This window comes from Delphinus delphis, chromosome 4 (genome assembly GCF_949987515.2).
Source record: "Delphinus delphis chromosome 4, mDelDel1.2, whole genome shotgun sequence".
Taxonomy (NCBI): domain Eukaryota; kingdom Metazoa; phylum Chordata; class Mammalia; order Artiodactyla; family Delphinidae; genus Delphinus; species Delphinus delphis.
The window spans coordinates 27,746,844-27,770,740 of NC_082686.1; the positions used below are offsets into that span (position 1 = coordinate 27,746,844).

Genomic DNA, 23,897 nt, shown 5'->3' on the forward strand with positions numbered 1-23,897 from the left:
CAGCCTCAAGACCATATTGAGTAAAACTAGGTCTCCTGTTCCCCACAAGTGTCAACAACCCATCCCAAATCTACAATCTAGACTCCCCTGAGATAATGACATTCTTCTAATTCCAGATCTAGTTAAGATTATTAAAAACTAAAAACCAGAAAGTATTTTTTTAATGGTTCGATACAGTCAGTTCAGGCACCCTCCTCTTCAGCCCCCTCCCACCAGGAAAATACATCTGATTTTCACGTTGTATGAAAACATTAATGTGATAAGATAATATAAGCTTTTTAGTTCCCTTGCCTACTTTTGGGAGAATGTATGGCCTCAAATGTACTTTCTAGGACCAAGCAGCTTACCTGCACTTTTTGTTACAAGAGGAGGGAAAGAAAGTCAAGGATATAAACTGAAGATACCATCTCTCCAGCATTCCCATAAAACTTTTTACAGAGGTAAAATTACATACAAACTGTAATAACTGAGTAGAGCTTAAGACATACATGTTCACTGTTTCTCAAAGTGACTTAAAGATATAAAAATTTTTGAAGTATCCATTTCTAAACGACATTTATTTTTGGTGGGTGGGTATACATACTTAAATGTATATAATTAAATATTCATATAACTCAATTCAGTCATATGGTAGAGATCATCATTCATTATAATAAAAGCATGAGTTTTAAAGAAGTAGATTTATTATAATATTCCTTAAACATATGGTAATATGGTAGAATTATGGTACTAAAAATAGTAGATTAAAGAATGCCATGACTTTGTGATCTTCACTTAGAGCTTATAACACATTTAGTTTTTTAATCACCAAGGACTTACAACATGCTCCAGTTAGGTTTCCTCCTACCACTTCCTCCTGGATCCTAAAAGACTTTATAAATACATTTATTACACTGCACAAAATTATTAATCAACCAGTCTCTCCCACCAGCAACCAGAGGATAGAAACATGGATTTGTTTCATCCCTAGAGCGTACATGATTTTAAAAAAACAAAAACAAAAAACAGGGGCTAGGGCTTCCCTGGTGGCGCAGTGGTTGAGAGTCCGCCTGCTGATGCAGGGGACACGGGTTCGTGCCCCGGTCCGGGAAGATCCCACATGCCACAGAGCGGCTGGGCCCATGAGCCATGGCCGCTGAGCCTGCGCGTCCGGAGCCTGTGCTCCGCAATGGGAGAGGCCACAACAGTGAGAGGCCCGCGTACCACAAAAAAAACCAAAAAGCCCAACCTCTAGCCCAAATATGAGCCCTCCATTCCCAAGCCCTTGTCCTTTGCTATAGTCCAGTCCTGGCATATTAATATAAGCGTCATATAAAGGCAAGTCCTCATAAGGGTTCCTTCCCTGGCCTCACAAAACAAAGTAAAGCCAATGACTCTACCCAGGCTTTAAAGTGTAAAGTATGCCAATAGCTACATTTCAGATATTAAGGCTGCAAGTAGAGAGAGAGAATAAAAAAATAACACTGCAAATCTCAGAGCTCAGAAATAGCTTAGAACAAAATGTAGCATACTGAAAAAGGCAAGCCCAAAAGCCACAAATACCAACCCCAACTACAATCACCTTATCTTCTCAACACTAGTCATGACCATGGCATTCAACAATATAAAAAGATGACAAAATGTTTTGCTGTCTCTTTTCCTTCTACACACTATATTGAATGAATCTTCAAAGCACCTACTTACAGTAAGTGTTCATGTTCCTAGTAGAATTTTATCGTACTGATTTTGAGGGCTTTTTTTTTTGCTTGTTTTCTTTTGTATTGTTATTTAAACTGCATTATAGAAAATATTCCACTTTGGATCATCTAAGTCTATTCCAAGCAAGCAACATACTCACTGGAAAACATGCATATCATTTAAGCTATACAGATCAACCAAAAAGAAAAGAAAAAAGAAGGTGGAAGGAAGGAAGGAAGAAGAGGAAGGAAGGGAGGGAGGGAGGAAGGGAGGGAGCGAGGAAGGGAGGGAGGGACGAAGGGACGGACGAAAGGAGTATTCATCTTCTACAGTTCCTTTAAAAAAAATCTATTGGTATTTTGACTGTGATCACACTAAACCCGTACGTTAATTTAAGGAGAACTAACCAGTTTTACAATATTCAGTCTTCCAATTTGTGAAACAGAATACATTTCCAATTATTTCCATATTTATTAATATGTCTCAGTGTTATTTAATAATTTTCTTCTTAGAAGTTCTTGCACACTTATTAGATTTATTCCTGGTCTTTAATAGTTTTATGTGTTATAAATGGTAGCTTTTAAAATTTTCTCCTTATCATTCTTTCTTATACATAAAAACGTAACCTTTTTTATATTGATTATCAACCAACAGGGCTAAATACATCTTTTCTTGGTAAGAGTATTTTATTGAGGTGATTTACATATAATAAGAAACACAAACCTTAAATGTATAGTTCAGTGAAATTTTTACCAATGAATACCACCCTGCATGTAACCACCACCCAGACAAAGATATAGAAAATTTCTGTTATTCCCCAAAATTCTGTCATGCCCTTTCCCAATCAATAGTGTCTCTCTAATTCTCAGATAATCACCAATCTGACTTCTACCACAATAAACTAGTTCTGCTTGTCCTTAAACATCACATAAATGGAATCACACAGCAGTTACTCTTTTGTGTCAAGTTTCTTTCACTCAACATGTTACTTTGTGGATTCCTCCACATTTTTTAAATTACCAGGAAAATGTTTTCCATTACATTGCTTAGTATTCCACTGTGTGAATATACAACCACTGTTAACTATTCTGCTCTTACAGATATTTGGTTGTTTACAGTTTTTAGTTATTATCAATAAAGGCACTATGTGCTTCTTTCTCAAGGGTCTATACCTAGAAGTGGAAACGTGGACTATGCTAAGTCCTAGCATAATATATGTTGAAATACACTAGAAATTCCCAGTTTTCCAAAGTGGCTGTACCATTATACATTCTTACGAACAATATATGACACTTCCAATTGCTCTACATGCTTGCCAACATTTGATATTGTCAGTCTTTTTCATTTTAGCCATTGTGTTGGATATATAGTGGTGGCTGTTCTCCAATGAGGTGACTCAACAAACTTGTACCACAAAGATTACCACCACTGCTATAATCTATCATCATACCCAACATGGCAACTTGTCCACTTTTAACTGGTCGAACTTATTATTTTCATGTGTCTAACTGCTATGTAAATTTGTGTCATTTGTCACTTTCACTGGTACTGTTTTTAGGATAATTCTACCTTTTTCCTCTGAGTAATTTTAAGATTTTCCCAGTCTTATGTATTCTGGAGTGTCACTATAATGAATTTATGTGTGGGTTTCTTTTCATTTTTCTGATTGGGATTTGTTGGCTCATGAAATTACAAGTTACCTCTTCGCTTCTAAAAAATTCTGTGATTATCACTTTAAATTTTGCCTCTGACTCCCTCCCTCCTCTTCTTCTGTAACACCAATTAATGTATGTTAGACCTACTCATTTTATTCTCCGTGTCATTCAACCTTTCTTCATATTATTTAACTTTTTAGCTATCTGTTACACACTTGATAATTTCTTCTCATATAGCTTACAGTCTACTAATACATTCTTCAGCTATTTCTAATCTGCTATTAAACCTGTGTTCTGTTTTTTCTTTTCCTTTTTTTTAATTTAGTAATTCTTATTTTCATTTCTAGAAGATATTTTCACAGTACTTTTTCAAGTAGAGATTTATTGAATCATTAAAGTGACACAAATTTTAGCTGTACAACCATGGTATAACTTCTCAGGAGCAAATCTCATCCCCTCCAACAACACTCCTCATAGCTAAGGCAACTGTCTTTGTAGTATTATAGGGGTTTCAGAGGGGGGGATAGTTCTGATTTACCCTTATTTGTGAATATGTCATCCATTGACATAACTTTACAAGGGGAATGATTTCTTATTAAAACTTCCCACCTAATATAGACAATGGCCTTTAACTTCTTTTTCCCACATTCAACAAGGATATCAAAACTGAAATTCAAATTTATACACACAAGCAAATGTCATCATGTCAAAAAGTGACTTTCAGCATTCCGAACTTACTTCTTTGGGTTCCACCTTTCACTTTGATTTAGTCTGATTATAGCCCTTACTATCTTAACAATTCTATAATACTTTCAAGAGATCTTAAAATATTTTACATCCAACAGAAACAACACATTCTGGTTGTTTCCACTAGAATATCTGTTTTAGTCTACCATGTTTCCTGAAACTGTTGAAGGTGTGGTCTTTGTAACAATTTTAACTAGAACCTAGCCCTACCTTCTACCCAACTTATTCAAAGTCATCTCATGAGGCAAGCCATTTTCACAACAAATATGCTAGACACAAACTAGCCACAATGCAGTTTATTAACAAATTTCTACTATCCATACTCTACTTGTTCCCTGTCTGTGCAGTGATAACTAAGATAATTATAATAAATGCATCCAATCCTGACATTAAGAAGTAATTATATTAAGAAGTACACTTGTAAAATGTTCAACTTAAGAAATTTTACCATGAAATTTATGGGTGCCTGAACACAAGATTGTAAGATGTAAAAAGGTTTTATCTCATCTAGGTGTGCACAATAGCGCAGTATTCCAAATGTGTGAATTCATATTAAAGTATGTATACTGAAATATAACCATAGTCAAATGATTCTAGGATTTTACTTGGCAAGATTTTGTCATCTGAACTTACTAGGTAATGAACAAATAAATTTACTTTTAAGCATAATATATAAATGTTTTCCTTAAAAAATTCACCATTTTCCCTTTTGAATTTAGAGTCTAAGCCTTAATAAAACTCACTGCAATGTTATATTTGTCAAATGCTTAACTAGAATTCTCATATTCCCTTATTTCTAATACAATATGATTTATAAATGTGCTTATTTACTGACTGTTGCAGTTAACTTTTTTGTTAACTATATATTATAAAATCTATGCATATCAGGGAAAAAATTACATTTTGCAACAGTAAATTATTTTTTTTTACTTCTGAGTATAATTTTACATAAAATTTTGTTATACTACACTATAGCAATTCTCTGCAATGCTATCTACAATAAAAATACTTGCAAAGTATTTACTATTTTAAGAGTATACTAAAATTAAAAGATCAAGGGAAAAAAAAGTGCATTAACTTAAAGAGTTTTTTTTTTCCATTTGGACAAAAATCAGTATCTTAAAGAATATATAACATATATTGTACGTAATAGAGATTAGGAATAATCTAAATTTCTTAACTTTTATTTATTTATTTATTTATACTGATTATCTAATTATGTTATTTTTTTTTTTTTTTTTTAAATCACATAACAATGTTTATTGTGACAGAATTTTGAAAAACCAAAGAAACATCCTGCCAAGAAGTTTCAACATGAGCAGTTGGAAATAAGTAGCCTCTGATATAAATACTAGTTCAAAAGATAGGATGGCCATAGCACATGTTCTTTGTTCAATTGATATGGACTTGATTAGTGATATTTCAGGTATGTTTAAATTCTGTATTGTGATGATGTTGTCTTCTGTTTATGTTTTAAATCAGCAACTTTACAATTTTACACAAGCTAGATTTTTTTAAAATTTCTCTTTGTTTTAGTCTGCTGCTAGAAGCAATTTAAATAGTTTAGAATAAATAAATTTAGGAGTAAATAATTATATACCTAGAAGCAAATACAATTGATTGAAACATGTTTAGGATTTAGGATAATATATTTTTCTAACCTGTTGATCCATACTGACCATGTTTTTAAGAAAAGTAATGGGTTGTCCTAATAAAAGCCTCTGTTACTCTTACATGGATTTTTCTCTCTGCTAACATCTGAAAATTTTGTTATTTTCATATAAGGAATGGTCAAATTTACTAACATTTGTCTTAAGGGCCAAGAATAGAAGTCTCTCTTCTTTTGGCCATTGTGTAAACTGTTTGACATCATTTATATTCATAAAATTAAAGTATTGTCAAATGAGAGGACTTCATTCAAATTCATATTAAAAACATTCAACATGTTCAAAATTATAGGGTGTATAGTCAGAAATACCAACTGAGGGTAAACATAGCCAAGCTGGATTCCTTGGGAAAAATTATGTTATTTTAATTAGAAAACACAGGATACAAAACTACTGACACTACTTGGTATATAACCCTCCAGACTTTTTTCTATTTATGTACTAATATAAATTAATATATATAACAATATATATACATTTAAAAATATTTGTATCATAGTATATATTCTATTTTATAATCTCTTTTTCACATACTAGATTATCATTCCCCTTAAATATGAATTCCAACTGATGTATTTCATGTTTAAAATATTTCTCATAAAGCTTAAGTATTTTCAAATTTTATAATTATTCAAGACAAATATTTCATTCCAATTCATTTTTATAAGACAAAATCTAACTTTATAATTTCTCCAAATCCTTCAAAAAATAAGCCTAAATAAAATGTCTAAAAATAGCACATGTACTTTTGGTTTTCATTTAAAATTACTGGTATTAAATGATATTAGCCACAACTAAAGAGGATAATGAATTTTAATTAAGGCTTGCCATCTTGATATCTTATTATACAAAGCAGTTTCCAAAGTAACAAAGACATTAAAAAGTATTACTACAAAAAATTATGTGCCTTTGCTAAACATAGCATTTTGAGGCATCTCCTACGGTAATCTCAGATTACTCAGAAAGAAATGTACTATTAATATTGTGCCAAGGGAAATTATCTAAGAAAGCTGGTACATTCTGCTACCAAACAACTCTGTTAACAGGGGAAAAGAACATTGGAGTCATAAGACCCATCTTAGCTGTGTATCTTTGGAAAATCATTTAACCTCTTAAAAGACAAATTTCTTCTTCAGTAAGATAAACTTACCATTGGCTCCAAAGAGTTGTTTAGAAGATTATGTTTAGTTATAATTTAAAGTTTTATTTTTTAAATCAAACTTATTTAATCCTTTGGTGGATCAAATTTTTTCAAACTAAAAAGTTTTGGTAATTAAATCAAAAGATGCATTCCAGGGCTTCCCTGGTGGCGCAGTGGTTGAGAGTCCACCTGCCGATGCAGGGGACGCAGATTCGTGCCCCGGTCTGCGAAGATCCCACATGCCGCGGAGCGGCTGGGCCCGTGAGCCATGGCCGCTGAGCCTGCGCGTCCGGAGCCTGTGCTCCGCAACGGGAGAGGCCACAACAGTGAGAGGCCCGCGTACCGCAAAAAAAAAAAAAAAAAAGATGCATTCCATCACACATCTTGGAATCTTGCTTATTTCTTAAAAAAAAAAACAAAAAACCTATAAATATACTATCATATTATAGATCAGAAGTTGGCAAAGTATGGCCCATGGGCCAAATCCAGCTGGCCCTCTGTTTTTGTAAATCGAGATTTACTGGAACACAGCCACCCTCATTAAATTATGCATTATCGATGGCTGCTTTTACACTACAACACTTGAGTTGAGCAACTGCAACAGAAACCAGATGGCTGACAAAGCCTAAAATATTTACCACTGGCACGTTACAGAAAAAAGTTTGTTGACCCTGGCCATAAATGACTATAAATTGAATTGGACAATGTATCCAAAAGGAATTAGGGGAAGAAAGAAAAAAATCAAAGAAATATTAAAATATATACCTAAATTTAATGCCCCACAATGCCGCTCCAAAATCCTAAAAACAATCTAAGTTTCAAATGCAGCTGAATCTAGAATAAGAAAATCTGAGTTACATAAAATATAAAAACAATACTAAGTTTATTAATAGTTTATTTAGAATTGCAAAGTATATCTTTGTGCCTCTTCAAATTAAAGTCAATTATTATTTCTATTATAAATAGTATTTATATCTACTTTATACAAATTATATTTTTACCTGCTAATGGCTTGCTCCTCATCAGTTATTCCAGTCTCCCTGAATGCCCTGTTTGATTCCGCCAAACTCAAGGCAATTGCTCTCTGAAGATCATCTTTATCATCTCCAGTGAGATCAATCACATCTGAAAAGCAAAACTATCTTTCTCAAAATTAAAAGTCAAACAAAATGAAAGGTAATTCTTATAATGGAGATTTTATACCCAATATACCCTTTCCAATCAAAGTCAGCACCAACTTAATTCTGTATAAGAGCCTCTCTGAAGAGAATGCAAACTTTTTAAATTGGTTATACTTTGAAATTGAATGTTCTTCTCTATAAAATATACCTAAAGCAATTAAGAGTATAAATATTTTTCATTACAGAGGAATCTCAATATTTACTATGAAGTCTCTGATTAAAAGCTAATAAGCAGAAAGACTGCTAAAAACAGGTTCTTTAACAACAAAAACTGAAGCCAACATAATTAAACATTTATATTTATGCTTTCTGAAGTCAACCCAAATACACACACATTCCAGTCGGCTATACTACCTAGACATTTATTAAAGTATAATAATTAAATGAGCTCTCAAAAACTATGTTTCAGAAACTAATTGACCATATATATCTATGTTTATATACACTTTTAAAGTCTGGATGAATGTATGAAGCTGTTAACAGTGGTTAATTTCGATGAGGAGGGTTATGGGGAGAAGGAAGTATAAGGATCTTTCACTTTCTATTTAATGTTCTATGCATTCCTTTTAATTAAAAAAAGGTTTTCATTTCACAAAAAAGAAAAATATGCAAGTAAATGACAGGTTTTCTTTTGTTAGAATAAAATAAAGTAGTCTAGATGCTGTAAGTGTTCTTCTTCCAAAGAATAAAGTCTACAACTATTACCACATTCAAAAAAACTGATTTTTAATCCAATTTCCCAATATACATCGATTTATTTCCTTACCTCAAAAGATGTCAATTATACTCCTATTATCATTTAAACAATGATAGATCATAACATGTTACTAAGTAGGATATTACAAAATAATGGGATGAGAAAGAGAAAGAAGTATAGCTGTTACTACCTTATCTTTGCATAGTTGGGATTATGCTGGTTGGTATCCTGGACAAGTTTTATAATCACTTTGTTTATTTGTATTCGAGACATGTTAAAATTAATTTTTTTCTTTGTAATCTTAGAATAAGAGAGAAACAAACAAAAGGGTTGGGGATGGGAGATAAAGTGTCTTCATTTTACCATCTGGCTACAGGGTTATATATAACTACTAGAAAAAAAATATTTTGCACTTAATAAAAAATAAAGTATATTGATAGTTTCAAAAGTCTACTTCTATTGTTATATACACTTTTTTCTCCAAACAGCAGCTTATGAGAATATTAAAAATAACAGTTGGCCACGGAAGATTTTTTTAATGTTCTTAGAGAGTATAACAAAACCTCACAAAAATGTAGTAAGTAAGGTCCAAAAAACTCAGTCAAGTAAAATGTGGAACAGAGTTATAGAGCAAGTGAAATGATGGAGCATGCATACGTACGTCAGCAGGCCAAAGGTTTCCTAATTCTGGTTTACAAATTCCGAGTCCACCAAACCACAGCTGTAGATGGATATCACCGGGTGTAGTCATTCAGTCCAGCTGAAATATTGATAAAGAAGCTAGGACTGGAGAGGCATGAAGTGGCCTCATAAAAATGAGAACTATCATGATCATTAAATAATGACTAGAACTTGGGTGAGTAAAGAGAGAATAATGGAAGTAAAGAAAATAACCTGAAAATCACAAAGAAGCAGAAAAACAGGTTTTGGGGACATGATCAATTAGCCCTCAGACTCCAATCTCTCATCCTCCTTGTGTGCCTTCTACAACTACAGAAGCTGAAAAGATTAAAACAAACAAGCTTATTTTCCTGATTCACCTGCAGTTATGGTTCTGGATAAAATTTAGGTTCCACCAATCGGATGCATCAGCATAAGATTTGGAAGGCAGACTTGAGGGGGGAAACCACTATCCTGCTGCTTTTGGCTGTTTTTCTCCAGCATGACTGAAGAAATGTGGGCTGTTCCACAGTAGCAATCCAGTATCCAATTTACAGCTTCAGGTATGTCAAGAGATAGAGTAGAAGTGGTAACCAGACTCTGCACTCCAATGCCCAGGCACAGCTCAGTGGCAGTTACCTAATCCTCGCTGCTTGTTCCCTGGGCAGCAGCTATAGAGCTATGTACGCTCTTGAACCCTGTAGTCCCAAAGGCAGTCTCCTGATTCACTATCTTCCTGACTGTGGCAGACGGAATGGTTTCCCTGGCTGGCCAGTCCTGCAAGAATCCAGGAGTCATTTCAGAAAGCTGAGCTAGAGATCCTTCCTCCATTGTTTCCACTGATTTTTTTAAGAACCTAGTTCCCTGTATTAAATTTCTTCTTTGGAACTATCTAGAGTGTTTACTGTTTCATGACTGACAAGTAAACCAAACTGGCTAGAGCAGAACTCACCTAGAAATGGCAACAAGTTATACTTAGAACTTTTCATAATTTAGCAATCGTAACTCAAGCAACACAAAAGCAAAAAACTAGGCAAGATGCTTTTAACCCTATTTCATAAATGAGATAATGAAGTTGCAAGAAATGAAGTCTAATAGTATAAGAATAAAGAATGGTACACAGGCTTCAACTTTAAGTCTTCAAATGATTAAGTCCAGTGGTCTTTCCTCTACACTAGCAGTATCCAAGTGTAATCCATGGATCCTTGGGATCCCCAATGACCCTATGAAGGAAGGCGTTCCTTAAATAAAAAATACTCTCATAATAATAATAAGATGTTATTTGCCTTTCCTACTGGGGTCACATTTGCAGTGATTATGCAAAACAACAATGCATAAAACCACAGCATCTTAGCACAAATCAAGGCAGTAGCATCAAGTTAATTATATTACAACTATGCACACCCATTATTCAAAATAAAAAAAGCCAGTCTCTTAAATTCTTGATAAAATGAGGAAACTAATTTTATTAAATCTCAAACATTGTTTTACATGTTCTTTTAATTCTATGTGACAAAACAGAAAGTATGCATAGTACTTCTGCTGTATATCCAAAGTATGCTGTTGGTAAAGAAAAACACTAGAACACTGCTTGAGTTGCAAGCTGAACTGATTTTTTTTTCATGGAGCACTATTTTTACTTGAAAGAACAACTGACAAACTACAAACTATGATTATTCAGACATCAGTATTTGGCAGACATTTTCTGAAAAATAAAGTGAGCCTGTCACTTGAAGAACAAATGAAGAGTATTTGTTGCCAATGATTACCACGGAATTTTCAAGCAAAAACGGAAACTTCAGAAAACTTGTTTCTACCACTATGAGCTTGACATCTTCCCAATACTTAAAAGGCTTTTCTGGTGAAATCGAGTGATATTAACAATTTCTATTTGTTTTATAATGTAGACTTTCTTCCAACATTTGGAAGGAAACCTTTTCCAAATTACCAATGCGCTGTGTTATTAAATCATGCACGGATAAACAATTCATTCAAAGAGCAAGATAAGACACTAGGAGAACCTTTTGTTCTAATATTTGGTCTCTGACACAGTTCCTGACATAAAGTTCCTATATCACTTGGCATTTCCTAGCTTGACAGGAACATATTTTGCTCTAAGGAGCTGACTCTGGGGGGTTCCTAAATAGCTTCAGGATGGGCCACTGGTCATCAGAAAGACTAAGCCATGATGAGAAGCTTGGAACTTTGAGCCCTACCTCCCATCCTCCAGGGAGACATAAGGACTGGAGGTTAAGTTAATAATCGATCAGGCCTACCTGATGAAACCTCCATAAAAATCCCTAAAATACAAGGTTTGGGGAGCTTCCAGGTTGGTGAACATATCCACATGTTAGGAGGGTGGTGCACCCCAACTCCACATAACAGAAACTCCTGGCTTGGGACCCTTCCAGACCTTGTTCTATATACCTCTCCATCTGGCTGTACATACTTTATCATAGCCTTTATTATATAATAAACCAGTAAAAGTAAGTGTTTCCCTGAGTTATGAGCCATTATAGCAAATGATCAAACTTGAGGGGGTCTTGAGAACCCCAATTTGTTGTAGCCAAGTCAGACAGAATGTGGGTAACCTGGGGCCCCACTACTTGTGACTGGTGTCTAAGGTAGGGGCAATCTTATGGGACTGAGCATTTAGCCTGTGGGGTCTGATGCTAACTCCAGGTAGAGGGTATCAGAATTGTAGAACACCCAGCTGGTGTTGGAGAACTGGTCGCGTGAGGGGGAAAAAAACTCACATATCTGGTGTCAGAAGTATTATAAGTATGAGCAGAGGAAGAAACAAGCAATTATAGTCTTTAGTGCTAGAAAGGTTAGCTGACCACAGACTATCAGTTCTTAACTGAAAAGCTGGGACTTGTTCCTTTAAGTGATGGAGAAGGTTTATTTATTATTTGTAGTTTCACTATAATTACAATAATTTTCTCCATGATGTTCCCATTACCTCATAAAGCTTCTTTCTGTAGGTCATTTTAGAACAATACAGAAATCTTGAATTACTATAATCTACTCACATTGGTATGTGAGTACGATTTTAAGAACAGATATTAAGAAAATAAAACTTTATTTTAATAGAATGGTTAATCCTAAATTTATTTTTCTGGAGTTTACTAGAATGATTTCTGTAAAATATGTAATAAACTATCAATTTCACAATGAAAAATAGCCCTCTATGATTTTCTTATGTGTTTATTCAAAAAGGAACAGAGAATAAGCTTAGCAATAAACAATTTCTAACTGGCAAAAGTCAACTATAAAAACTTAGCCTTTGTAAAAATTCCATCCAAATACCAAAGTACTATGAATATTTTTCTGTCAATGCCAAGGGAGGACCTTGGTAAAACACCAAACTTTGTTTGAACCAATCCTCCCTCCAGTATTAGTATTAGCATTAGTGTGAACAGAATTCAAGGGCACAAGTGTGTTAGTGTCAGCTGAATAACACTGTAGAAAATCACGTTACAAAAGCCTATGAACAGTAATCTACAACATTTCAAGATTGACCAAAATAAAACATTTTTTCCTGTAAAGTCAGAAATATATATACCAAAACATAACATCCACCCCAATAAATCTTCCACTCTCCAAAAACTTACACACCAACTACCAAACATTTCTCTGCTAACTCCAAAACAGAAAGTCATCAACTTAACAATAAATTAGACTTCAAATGTATGAATTGTTTATCACTCATTTTTTCTCATGAAAATGGTATATAAAATGACATGAGGCTTCCAAGTTAGTTCACAAGAGCCAATTTAGCCCATAATCAATTGAATATATGCAAAGATTTTTATTTTAGAAAAAAATAGTTCTTTCATTATTTTCCTTACCTACATAAAGCTAAACCTAGGGGAAACACTTTTTTATTTTTAATAAGCCAAGCTTATATTTACCACCAGCAAAGATTTCTAGGCAGGGGAGTGATATGAGTAGAAATAACTGTTTTGGGAGTTAGAGGAGTTAAAAGTGCTGAACAAGAGTTTGAGAAGAGTTGTAATAAGAGTAGGTACCAGAGCAGAAAAAATCTTCTGGCCCACCAAAAGGACAGGGATACCCTTAAGAGAAAAAAGCAAATATGAAGAAAGCGATGGTCAGCCGACTGGAAATGAGAAAAATACCATTCTCACTCTCACTCTGCTTCAACCACGGTTGTTGTCCTCACCATTCACCTCCTAAGCCAAAAACATACTCCTACCTCAAGACCCCAGCCTGGGACACACCTCCCTAAGACATCCTTGAGGTTCACCCCTTCACTTCCTCAGGTCTCTGTATAAATGAGACATTTCCCAACCAACCTTCCATCTAAAATAGCATACCCCATGTCTGAACTACAACCTCATCCCTGCCGGCCTCTGTCCCTCTACCCTGCTCTATTGTTCTTCATGAACTTATTATTATCTGACAATATTTATTTATTGTTTACTGTCTGTCTTCCCCCTATGTAAACGGAGACACTTTTTGATTTTTTAAGGGCTTAAAAGCCTGACACATATTAGGCAATCAATAAATATTTGTTAAGCAAATAAAGGTTAATATCTAGACTATGGAATAGAAATAAAAATTAATGAGTCATCTCCACAGTGGCACTAGTTAGAATACTTGAGAATATATACCTTATCCAAAATTTTTTCTAGTAAAAGGACAAGTAGCATAATAAAGTATCATGTTAAAAGGATATTTAAAATCAAGAAGACAAAAGCAATGTAAATTTTGTTGCTCATCCCACTCTCCCATTCTCCCCTGCCGTCACTCAGTTCTCTTAAGATGTTCCTACTTTTCCAATCCTCTCATTGCTAAACTCACATTCTCCAAAACAGTGACGTCCAATAGAACTTCCTGTGATGATGGAAATGTACTATTATCCGTACTGTCCAATAAGGTAGCCACTAGTCACATGTGACTACTATTGACCATTTTAAATGTATCTATGGCAATGGAAAAAACTGAGTTTCAGTATTACTTAATTTTGTGTTTAAAGTTAAGTCTCCACATGTAACTACTGGCAACTGTATTGAACAGCTCAGCTCTAAATGGTCTTGCTCTGTTTTTAATAATAGCTGCTAAATTTATAATGGCAGCATTACTAAGTAAGGAAAGTAATAATAAAGGAGCCATTCTTGATTTTTGTCATCTGTTTTACTGTGTTTTCCAACTTGGAAAAAATTAAAAGTTAACATTCTATATTAGTCAACAAGAAGTGCAAAGGCCCATGGCTATCATTCTGTCCTAAAGTTAAAGAAAATTCATAAAGTTATACAAGTAACTCTACAGTGTATGTCTAATATAGAATGTAAGTCTAATTGCATCCAATCAGTTACAAGTAATTTTCATACCATTGTAGCATCTCATTTTTAAGCTTAACATTGACTTTTGGTGAATCATCAAAATAGTTTTATGCATTAGAAATCTCTACAGAAAGAGATTTAACTTCCATTTCACTAATTTTTTTTTTCTATCTGCAGATGCTTGTTTAACAAATTTGGTGAATGGGAAAAATATCAGTATTCAATGAATAAAATCCTAAACTGCTTAACATAAGTGATTTGCCCTCAGCAGGGGTGAGAGCACTAGACTGGGATCTATTTATCATTTGTGCTTTAAATCACTTTTAGGCTAGCCAAGCAATATAACCAAGATTAGAGTTCTAGGACAGAACTTCAACATTTTTCTCACTTTCTATGCAATCCTTACCAAATAATTCAAGTTCTTTTGGAGGATAAAAAAAAAAAAATACAGTGTGTCTTAAAAAAAATACAGTGATTCTAAATTTGTGAAGAGTCTACCACTTAACACTCACTCCAATGTGTTATACTAGTTTCTCTAAAACTTAAGCCAATATGCAGCATTATTTTCTGTGTTAAAATTACCTACCCAAATCCCTCTTATCTTTTGATCCATACTTTGCTCAATTGTAGCACATCTCGTTCTGGCGGGTATATACCATTTTTTTCCCGTTTTAAAAAAGTTAAAAAGAATTTAATGATCATGAAAGAAAGAATATTACTATTTGATTTCAAATTGGGCAAAAGCCTTATATGGTCATGTCTATGACAGAGTTTGCCATGACACAAAGACTTCACACAATCTCTTCTCTGATTATTAAATACACCTATGATATCTCTATATCTTGCATTGTTTCCTAGTTCCCTTTGCATTTTTAACTTCAAAACTCCTAACACAGTAATTTTATTTCTCATTTAAGCGAGAGGTAGGAGGCACTCATTTGACAATTCACAATATCCAATCTAGACAGGAGATGTAAGTAATTTAAAAAGGTGCCTCAAATTTTTGCTAACAGTACTACAAAATGGTTTGGGTCTTTTCCCAGAACTCAACAGAGTGTTATATTACAGTATCGAATGTTACCAAAGCAATACTTCTTAATTCCTTACTATGCAGAGTACAAGCTTTCCTTGAAATGTTTCCTTTTTCTCTCAAAAATGAAAGGTAAAAATACACTGAGAAGGCCAACAATTGAAAATGTAATTACTCCTTCAATATTAAAGTTCACAAATATGTGTTCTCCTAATCAAGTGACATAATTTGCTTTCTCTTCTGATATACTTGGGTATATGAAAATTTCCCAGCAACCCCAAAAGTAGCTTCTATGGGATATTAGTTTGAAAGCTAAATTTTTCTAGTCATCAAAAAAACATGTATTTTTAGATATTCTAAAAGAGACCTTCAGTTATAAGCTATATTCTAGCTTATAACAATAAAGAACCATTATATATTTAGCATTAGAGACTTTTATCTCAAAATATAGATGTTTTGTCAGCACTACAACCAACAGATGACACACTTAAAGTTAGCAAAGCTTTGTTTATGCTTTAGCCTGGTTGTAACAGACTTTATACTTAAAAAAAAAAAAAAAAAAGAAGAAATTGAAAAAATAAAAACCCTTACCATATTTGCAAGAATTAAGTTCGACTATGGTCAACTTTCAAGTAACAATGCATTTCACATAAAATTGAGAAAATGCTCAAAAAGGGTTTTTATATCTAGAACAATCCCTTGAAAACTTCCTCACACTCTGATCACTCTAATACTCCACACTCCTTCAGCACTTACAGAGTTTTCCCCAAGAGGCCTGCGTTTGAATATATATATTCATTTATAATTATTTCCTATCCTTCCCACGTTTTACCACCCCATCCAAGAATTAAAAATACACAGAGATTTCATTTCTACCCAGCAATTACAGCATAGTAATTTAAAGAATCTGCTGAATGCATGACATCTACTTACTTTCTCAGTTTTAAACCTTGTAACACTTGGTATTATACAAGTGTCATAACACTTGTAGTATTATTATGACACTACTAAATTTAAATGCTGAACAAAGACTATCTCCTAAAGGCAGCTGTACTTCTTAGAACTTTATGAAAGATGGTACAAATCTGTTAAATAGAAAATAACTATTGTCACCTCATCAGCTATATTTTTCTGTTTAATGCTAATACTATTATAATACAATCACCCCACTATATTTCTACAAGTTTTTTTCTCAATAATCTCAAACCAACTTTATGAACGCACTATCCAAATTATTCAATTATTAAATATGAATTAGCATCCTGGTTAGAAGGACAGCTCATTTTATCAATAAAGAAACCACAACAACGAGCAATTTGCTCAATAAGATAATCAGTAAGATGAAACCAGAAACTCCATCTCTCTACCATTTCTTTCAAGCGGAATATGAAAGTACTTAGTGCATATTTTCCGAGAGCTACACACATACACACAAAAAATTTTTTTCAATTATCAACAAATGGGACACATGCTTTCTGAAATCAGGCTGCTTCCTCCCTAAGAGCACCTATTCAAATCTCTCTTTTTGTCCATAACATTTTCACTGTTCCTTGTCAAAGTCTTGAACAGGTGTTAACATGTGACTTAAACAATATTTTCTAATTTTCACACATCATCTTTAATGACAGTCTTATAATCCTAATTCTCCCCTGCATATCTATATATGCTGTCCCACGTCTCAAAGTCTACCATCTATATTGAGTTCACAGCTATCATTCTAAAATCTTTCCATCCTTTCAACTAGAACGCTGAACCATGTTTACTCAGTTTTGTCTCCTTCATTTTAACCAGCTGTCTTCAATCAAAATCTTTCTTTTTTTCCTTTTTCTACCTAATTTCATTTTCCTCCCAAGTCTCAGAACCTTGAAAGATATGTTATTCTCACATACTAATTCCTCCTCTATTTATACCACTTCTCTTTTTTCCAACTTCTTATAACAAGCTTCTCAACCCTGTTCAAGAGAACTTTCATTGGTTTCAAAACAGCTTTTTTACACATATTATCAAAAACAACTCAACAAACACTTTTTGAGAAACAATAACATCCTATTATAATGGTGGGACTACCAATGGTCTTTTTTAAGTTTAGTTTAGTTTGGTAAGCAAGAAAGGCACAGCAAATAATTTCAAAATAGCACAGTACTCGTTAAGACAGAAGTATGCTCTGGGTGTCAGAAAAGCCCTTGGTTCACTCTAGGGGCTAGAGGAAACATTCTGGAGCCAGCAGCTCTTAAGCTAAGTCTTATAACATCACAAGAAATTAGGCTAGGGATAAAGGCTGGAGGAGATTCCAGACAGAAGGAACAACAAGTGTAAAGACAGAAGAAATTAAATAGCACTGGGTGAATGAGAACTTCCAATCTATTCTGCATTATCACAGTGTAAAGTGAGAGGAGGAAAACAGTAGAAAATGAAGGTAGAGATGTAGATAGGGGCCAAACCACACTTTGTCTTGAACTTGGACACAGCAACTGAGTCTGTCTTACATACATAAAACTTCTCCCATCACCTATTACATGTGTGAGATAGGAGTATCCTAGCTTTGGCTGACATAAGACCATTTTTGGAGCAAAAACACTAAGATTACCTTGAAATTTTGAAATTAAAATATTTTATCAATGAACATTAAACAGCATTTAATGTCAATCAATAGCTATAAACATCTATGTGAATGGGATCTTCCTGGTTGTTTCCTAACTTTGAGAAAGTCTATAAAACAAAATCAAAAATTCTCTTTAAGTACAAGTTAGTAATCAAACTTCTCAAATCCAGAATGCACAGAAATACCTACATTTTATATAATGCAGTTATTACATAATGAGATAGAGATAAATGAACATATATTTCAAAACTCAACTATATAAGCATAAATTATTCACATTATAAAGAAAAATTAGAGTCCCGTGTAAAATTTTCCATATGTATGTATGTGTATATGTGTATTTATTTATTTTGTTATGTTGTAGTAAGCCTTTTTCCAAGATCTTTATTCTGGAGAGAGGTTGGAGTTAAGGGAAGGAAAATTCTGTTAAACAGTAAATCTATCAGTAATTAGAAACAATACTTTATCTTCAAAAATAATACTAAGATCTCTACCAACACTTAACATCAATAAAACAAATGACTGTGCCCCATTTAAAATTCCAGAAACTTTTGTTCTTTAATGAGTAAGACCTTTAGATGTTCCATATTTCAAAACAATGAATACAATATGAAATGTTTTATAAAAGGATATACAACTTAAATATAATCTTTTACTCCTAAACTGAAAACAAAGATAGCAGCTAAAAAAAACATATGCGCCTTTCCACTACACCAAAAAGAACCAAAGCTGAAGTTGTTCCTTTTTTGTTCTTCACCTCTGTTTAAACAAAACACAGCTCCAAGAAAAATTTTTCATTACATTCTAATTAAAATATTAAGAAAGAAGTATACTTACTCGTATCTGCTTGGCTTCCCACACTGATGTATCTATCATTGCCAGGTAGTGCTGTTTGGTAGTAAGTTGTCTCCTCCTGCTGAGGGGTCTTGGCATTCTTCGCAGTAAGGAAAGCCACTGCTAGTTCCAAGTTTCCATTACTATCCTTCAAATATCAAGAACGGAACATCAAATATTTTGGAATAACTCTATACATTCTCATATGATTATGTAATCTTCTCCATAACAACTAATACTAATAGTAAAAATCATTTTCAGATTTAAAATTATTCTATGTGATTCTTAATTTTACAGTATAAATTCACTGTAAACAAAGTAGACTATATAAATAGTAATTCCTTTTTCTATTAATTAAAACTACTAATGTAATGTAAAAATTAATTCTATAACTAATTATCCAATCATAACTTACACTCCTAAACAAATGAACAAACTAAAAAATGTTTTCTGGAACTGACCACACAAAAGGGTGAAAAATAAATATTTAAAATAGTACTTCAGCAAACAAGGACAATAAAAGATATTCCCTTTAGTATGTATGCTGAATGCCTACCTAGAAGCAAACTAACAAGCAAATATCAAAGACTCATAAGAAGAAAACAGCAAAATGGTCTGAAGCTTGATAGAGAGACACACAGAACTCCTAGAAATACTCAATACTATCAAGATGAAAATCCTACCCAAATTAAATATATAAATTGTATGTAGTTCTCATCAAAAGTATACCTGGACACTTTGTTATAAAGCAGAAACTAACACATCATTGTAAAGCAATTATACTCCAATAAAGATGTTAAAAAAAAAAATGAATACCTGGACAAAATTATTCTAAAGTTAATTTAGAAGAAAACAGATGCTAAAAAACTAAGAATTTTTGAAATAGCAAAATGAGAAGAGACTTGCCCACTTATCTCTATATGCTCTCCACAGTTAATGATAAATATAACACTAGCTCTATGACAGCTAAGTGAAACCACATTATGAAATCCAGATATTAGTAACGAAGTTATCTTTGTAACAGAAGGCCATAACCCATAATACTACGTAGGGCTTTAGAAGTTTAGCATACACACGAAGCATAATAGGAAGCCAGTGGAGGGTTTTGGACAGAAATGACATGGTATGACTTACAATTTAAAAGGATTACTCTGGCTGTATGCTGGGAATAGACTATAGGAGAGAATGGGTACAAGCAGAGAGTCCAACATTATTTGCTATCATATTAAATGTGGGAAAGGATAAAAGGAGAAAGAACAGGATGATTCCAAGATTTGAGACCTGAGCAACTGGAAGAATGAAGTCTCCAACCCATCCTAACTCCAATTCTAGCCGCCTTTGAGGAGAGAAAAAATTAGGAGTGCAGTCTGAAAAGCACCACTGTTTTAAACTTTGTTATCTGTCACAACCATTATAAGATACTTAAATGAATCATACAAAATATGGGTTTAGCATAGTCTATAGTTAGATAAGTAAACTAGTCGTAAAATAACTGTAATAACAATGGCTAACATTTATTGAACACTGACTATGTGCCAAGAAATGTGCTAAGGGCTTTCTATATACTCTCTTATACAATAATAATAAACTGAATGCAGCAGGGATCTACACTCACTTTGGAGGTATAAATAAATTCTCAAAATAAAAAACAGTAAAAGTGCTAAAATCGATCAATGACATTGTGGCTCCCAAAAGTAGACTCCTTGTCAGTATATTGCTGAGAGAGTCAACTCATTATTAAACATCTTACAAATTTATATTGAGCAACAATTAAGGTTTAAGTACACTGTTTTCCTCCCCAGATACTGATAACTGAAACAAAAGTTTAAAAAAAAAAAACAAAAACCATGGTCACACAACCTACCTCAAAGGAAATGTGGACAATAATTTAATTCTTTACATTTACTTAATTTAGCATATACTACGTGTTTCCCAAGTTAAAATAAATAAATAAATAAGTGAATTCCCCAAATTTGCCCTGACAAAGTAATGGGTGTAGCCCCACACTCAGTGATAACAGAACGGGAAAGGCAACTTCTGAAAAAAGACATGGAATGATTTAATCATATTTAGCAGAATAAAGAAAGGACTGGCAATCATCTAAATGTCATAATCATAAAAATTGAGGCACAACACTTTTGCTTCCTCTCCAAATACTTACAGTGGCTTCATAACCATGCATTAAAATGCTCCTAACCGTACTGTTTCATTGTTTTCCTGATTGGGGAAAACAGTTGAAGCAAAGCTTCCAGTAAGGGCTTCCCTGGTGGCACAGTGGTTGAGAGTCCGCCTGCCGATGCAGGGGACACAGGTTCGTGCCCCGGTCCGGGAAGATCCCACATGCCGCAGAGCGGCTGGGCCTGTGAGCCATGGCCGTTGAGCCTGCGTGTCCGCCGCAACAGGAAAGGCCACAACAGTGAGAGGCCCGCGTACCGCAGGAGAAAAAGCTTCCAGTGAAAGGAGAAATTATGTGTGGCACTGGGATCAGGCTGCTTGGTTTCTATTCCAAGCTCCTCCACATACTATGTGATCTTCAGCAAGTCACTTTAACTTCTCTGTTTCCTTATCTTTTAAAAAGGGGATAAAAATAATGTCTACGTCATAGTTATTAGGAGGATGAGTTAGCCACATAAAGTACTTAGAATAGCACTGTAAGTGCTTAATAAGTGCTAGTTATTATCACTACAGTTATGATTACAATCATCCAAAAGATAAATTATTTCTAGAAACAAATGAAGAACTTTTGGCACAAAATCAAAAATGATATAATTAATGTTGTCTCTCAGAGCAACTTGCAAAGGACTGAAGCTATGTGTATGCCTATAGTAGCAAAAATGTTGTACTGCTGTTAGCCTTTGGCAGCAATCTATAAATAAACTTAAAATGCAGTTCTAGTTCTTGAACATCTTTCATTCACTCGCTCTCTTTCAATGTGCATATCCATGTGATTTGACTCATCTGGGTGCCACTGTGTGGAAATGAGCATAACTTTGTAAAATATAACAAAACTCAGGCCCTTCATTTGGTGCATAATAGAACAGTTTGATGTTGAATGTTCTTAAGGTGCAATTAATTGAATGTTAGCCAATTTATATTTCTCCTTCTTGGAAGAAAAAAATGTTAACTTCTGATACTCTATTAATTTTCTCCCACCTCCTCTTCCTCCTCCGCCTCTACCCCACCCTACCCCACACCCCCAATTAAACTCTAAAATCATGTCTCTTGAGTAAAACCAGCCATTAGCACTTGGATTCACTTCCCACCTTTTTGCATGAAAAGTGTTTCACATGGAGAGGTCTTCTTTCACTCCAAGGTATCTTGGAACATTAGGCTGCTAAAAGCTAACATGCTTGAAGTTGCACTATGTTATGTTAAGTAAGGTTCTTAACTTTATAAAAGTTCTTTCCTATATCTCTACTACCACCCATGGTATAATTTAAAAACTCAAGTTTCAAATATGGTAGGCAGCGGAGATGAGGGTGTACTAGAAACTGTATGTCGCGAAACAGAGGCCATACCTTCAAGGCTTGCTGTAGTATCTGGGCATCATTAATCCCAGTAATTTCTCTCAGCTGGTTCAAAAACGTCTGCTGGTGCTAGAGGAAGGGAAAAACCAAAAGTGTTATCTATGAAATCTGAAAATATACAAGGACAAGAAAATAAATGACCTTTGGGAAAAAAACAGAAAACACAAAATAAACTAGAGTGAAAAACAAAAAAACAATAGAACTTGACAAAGACTGAATAAATTTCATTCTTTTAGGAAGAATGAACCATACTGTGGTAGCCCTCATTCCATTCTCATGTTTCTAAAAGCCCATTCTTCACTGCCTAATTTATGCCTCCCAGCAAGAAAAGAAGTGATCTGCCTGATGGCTAAACTTAACTAAGGAAAACAGGTATTCATTGGGCTACTTTAACTAGGGGATGAGACAACAGAATGAAATCCAGGCAGCCCTACTAATCGCTCCCTCTACCTTAAGTCAACCGGCATTGAGGCACCTAGGACGTTTGGAAAAAACATGCCTTTGGTAGGCCAAGCACTAGGTGGATATATTACACCACGGGGATTCTACCCTATTCAAGGAAAAAAAGGATCATCTCATTTTCCAATCTGTCATAAAAGATCCGAAGTAAAACTGATCACTTGCCCCCATTTGCTTTAAATCTGTTTATACTCTATTGATCTATATAATCGACTATACTCTACTGGAGAGAAAAAGAGGTAGGATAAGATTCTACTACCAAAACCGTTCCCTAAACTTCCCTAATTAAGAACCATGCTCCTCCCTACATCTCTGCATTTCTTTTTCTTTTTTTTTTTTTTTTTTTTTTGCAGTATGCGGGCCGCTCACTGTTGTGGACTCTCCCGTTGCGGAGCACGGGCTCCGGACGCGCAGGCTCAGCGGCCATGGCTCACGGACCTAGCCGCTCCGCGGTATGTGGGGTCTCCGGACCGGGGCACGAACCCGTGTCCCCTGCATCGGCAGGCGGACTCTCAACCACTGCGCCAGCAGGGAAGCCCCATCTCTGCATTTCTTAAAACAAGTTCCCCAAAACTGTAAGATGGCACCATGAAATAAGGAAAGCTCAATGGATATGACATGGAAAACAAGTCACCACTAGAATAAAATGATCTGCTGAAATCTTCTGTCTTCGCACTAAACATTCGTAGGTGACACTCACTAAATGTCACTCAG

General features: G+C 34.3%; 1 protein-coding gene across 2 annotated transcripts in view; it reads right to left on the reverse strand.

Annotated features, from left to right (window-relative positions):
- The window catches only part of USP25 (ubiquitin specific peptidase 25), a 140,217-nt gene that overhangs the window by 98,083 nt on the left and 18,237 nt on the right, over window positions 1–23,897 (reverse strand). For both annotated transcript variants that reach the window (XM_060010467.1, XM_060010466.1), the window contains exons 2-4: window positions 22,716–22,793; window positions 19,201–19,345; window positions 7,889–8,012 (exon numbers count right to left, since the gene is read on the reverse strand). In XM_060010467.1, the coding sequence (XP_059866450.1) occupies window positions 7,889–8,012; window positions 19,201–19,345; window positions 22,716–22,793 (347 nt within the window). The remainder of the gene's footprint in view (window positions 1–7,888; window positions 8,013–19,200; window positions 19,346–22,715; window positions 22,794–23,897) is intronic.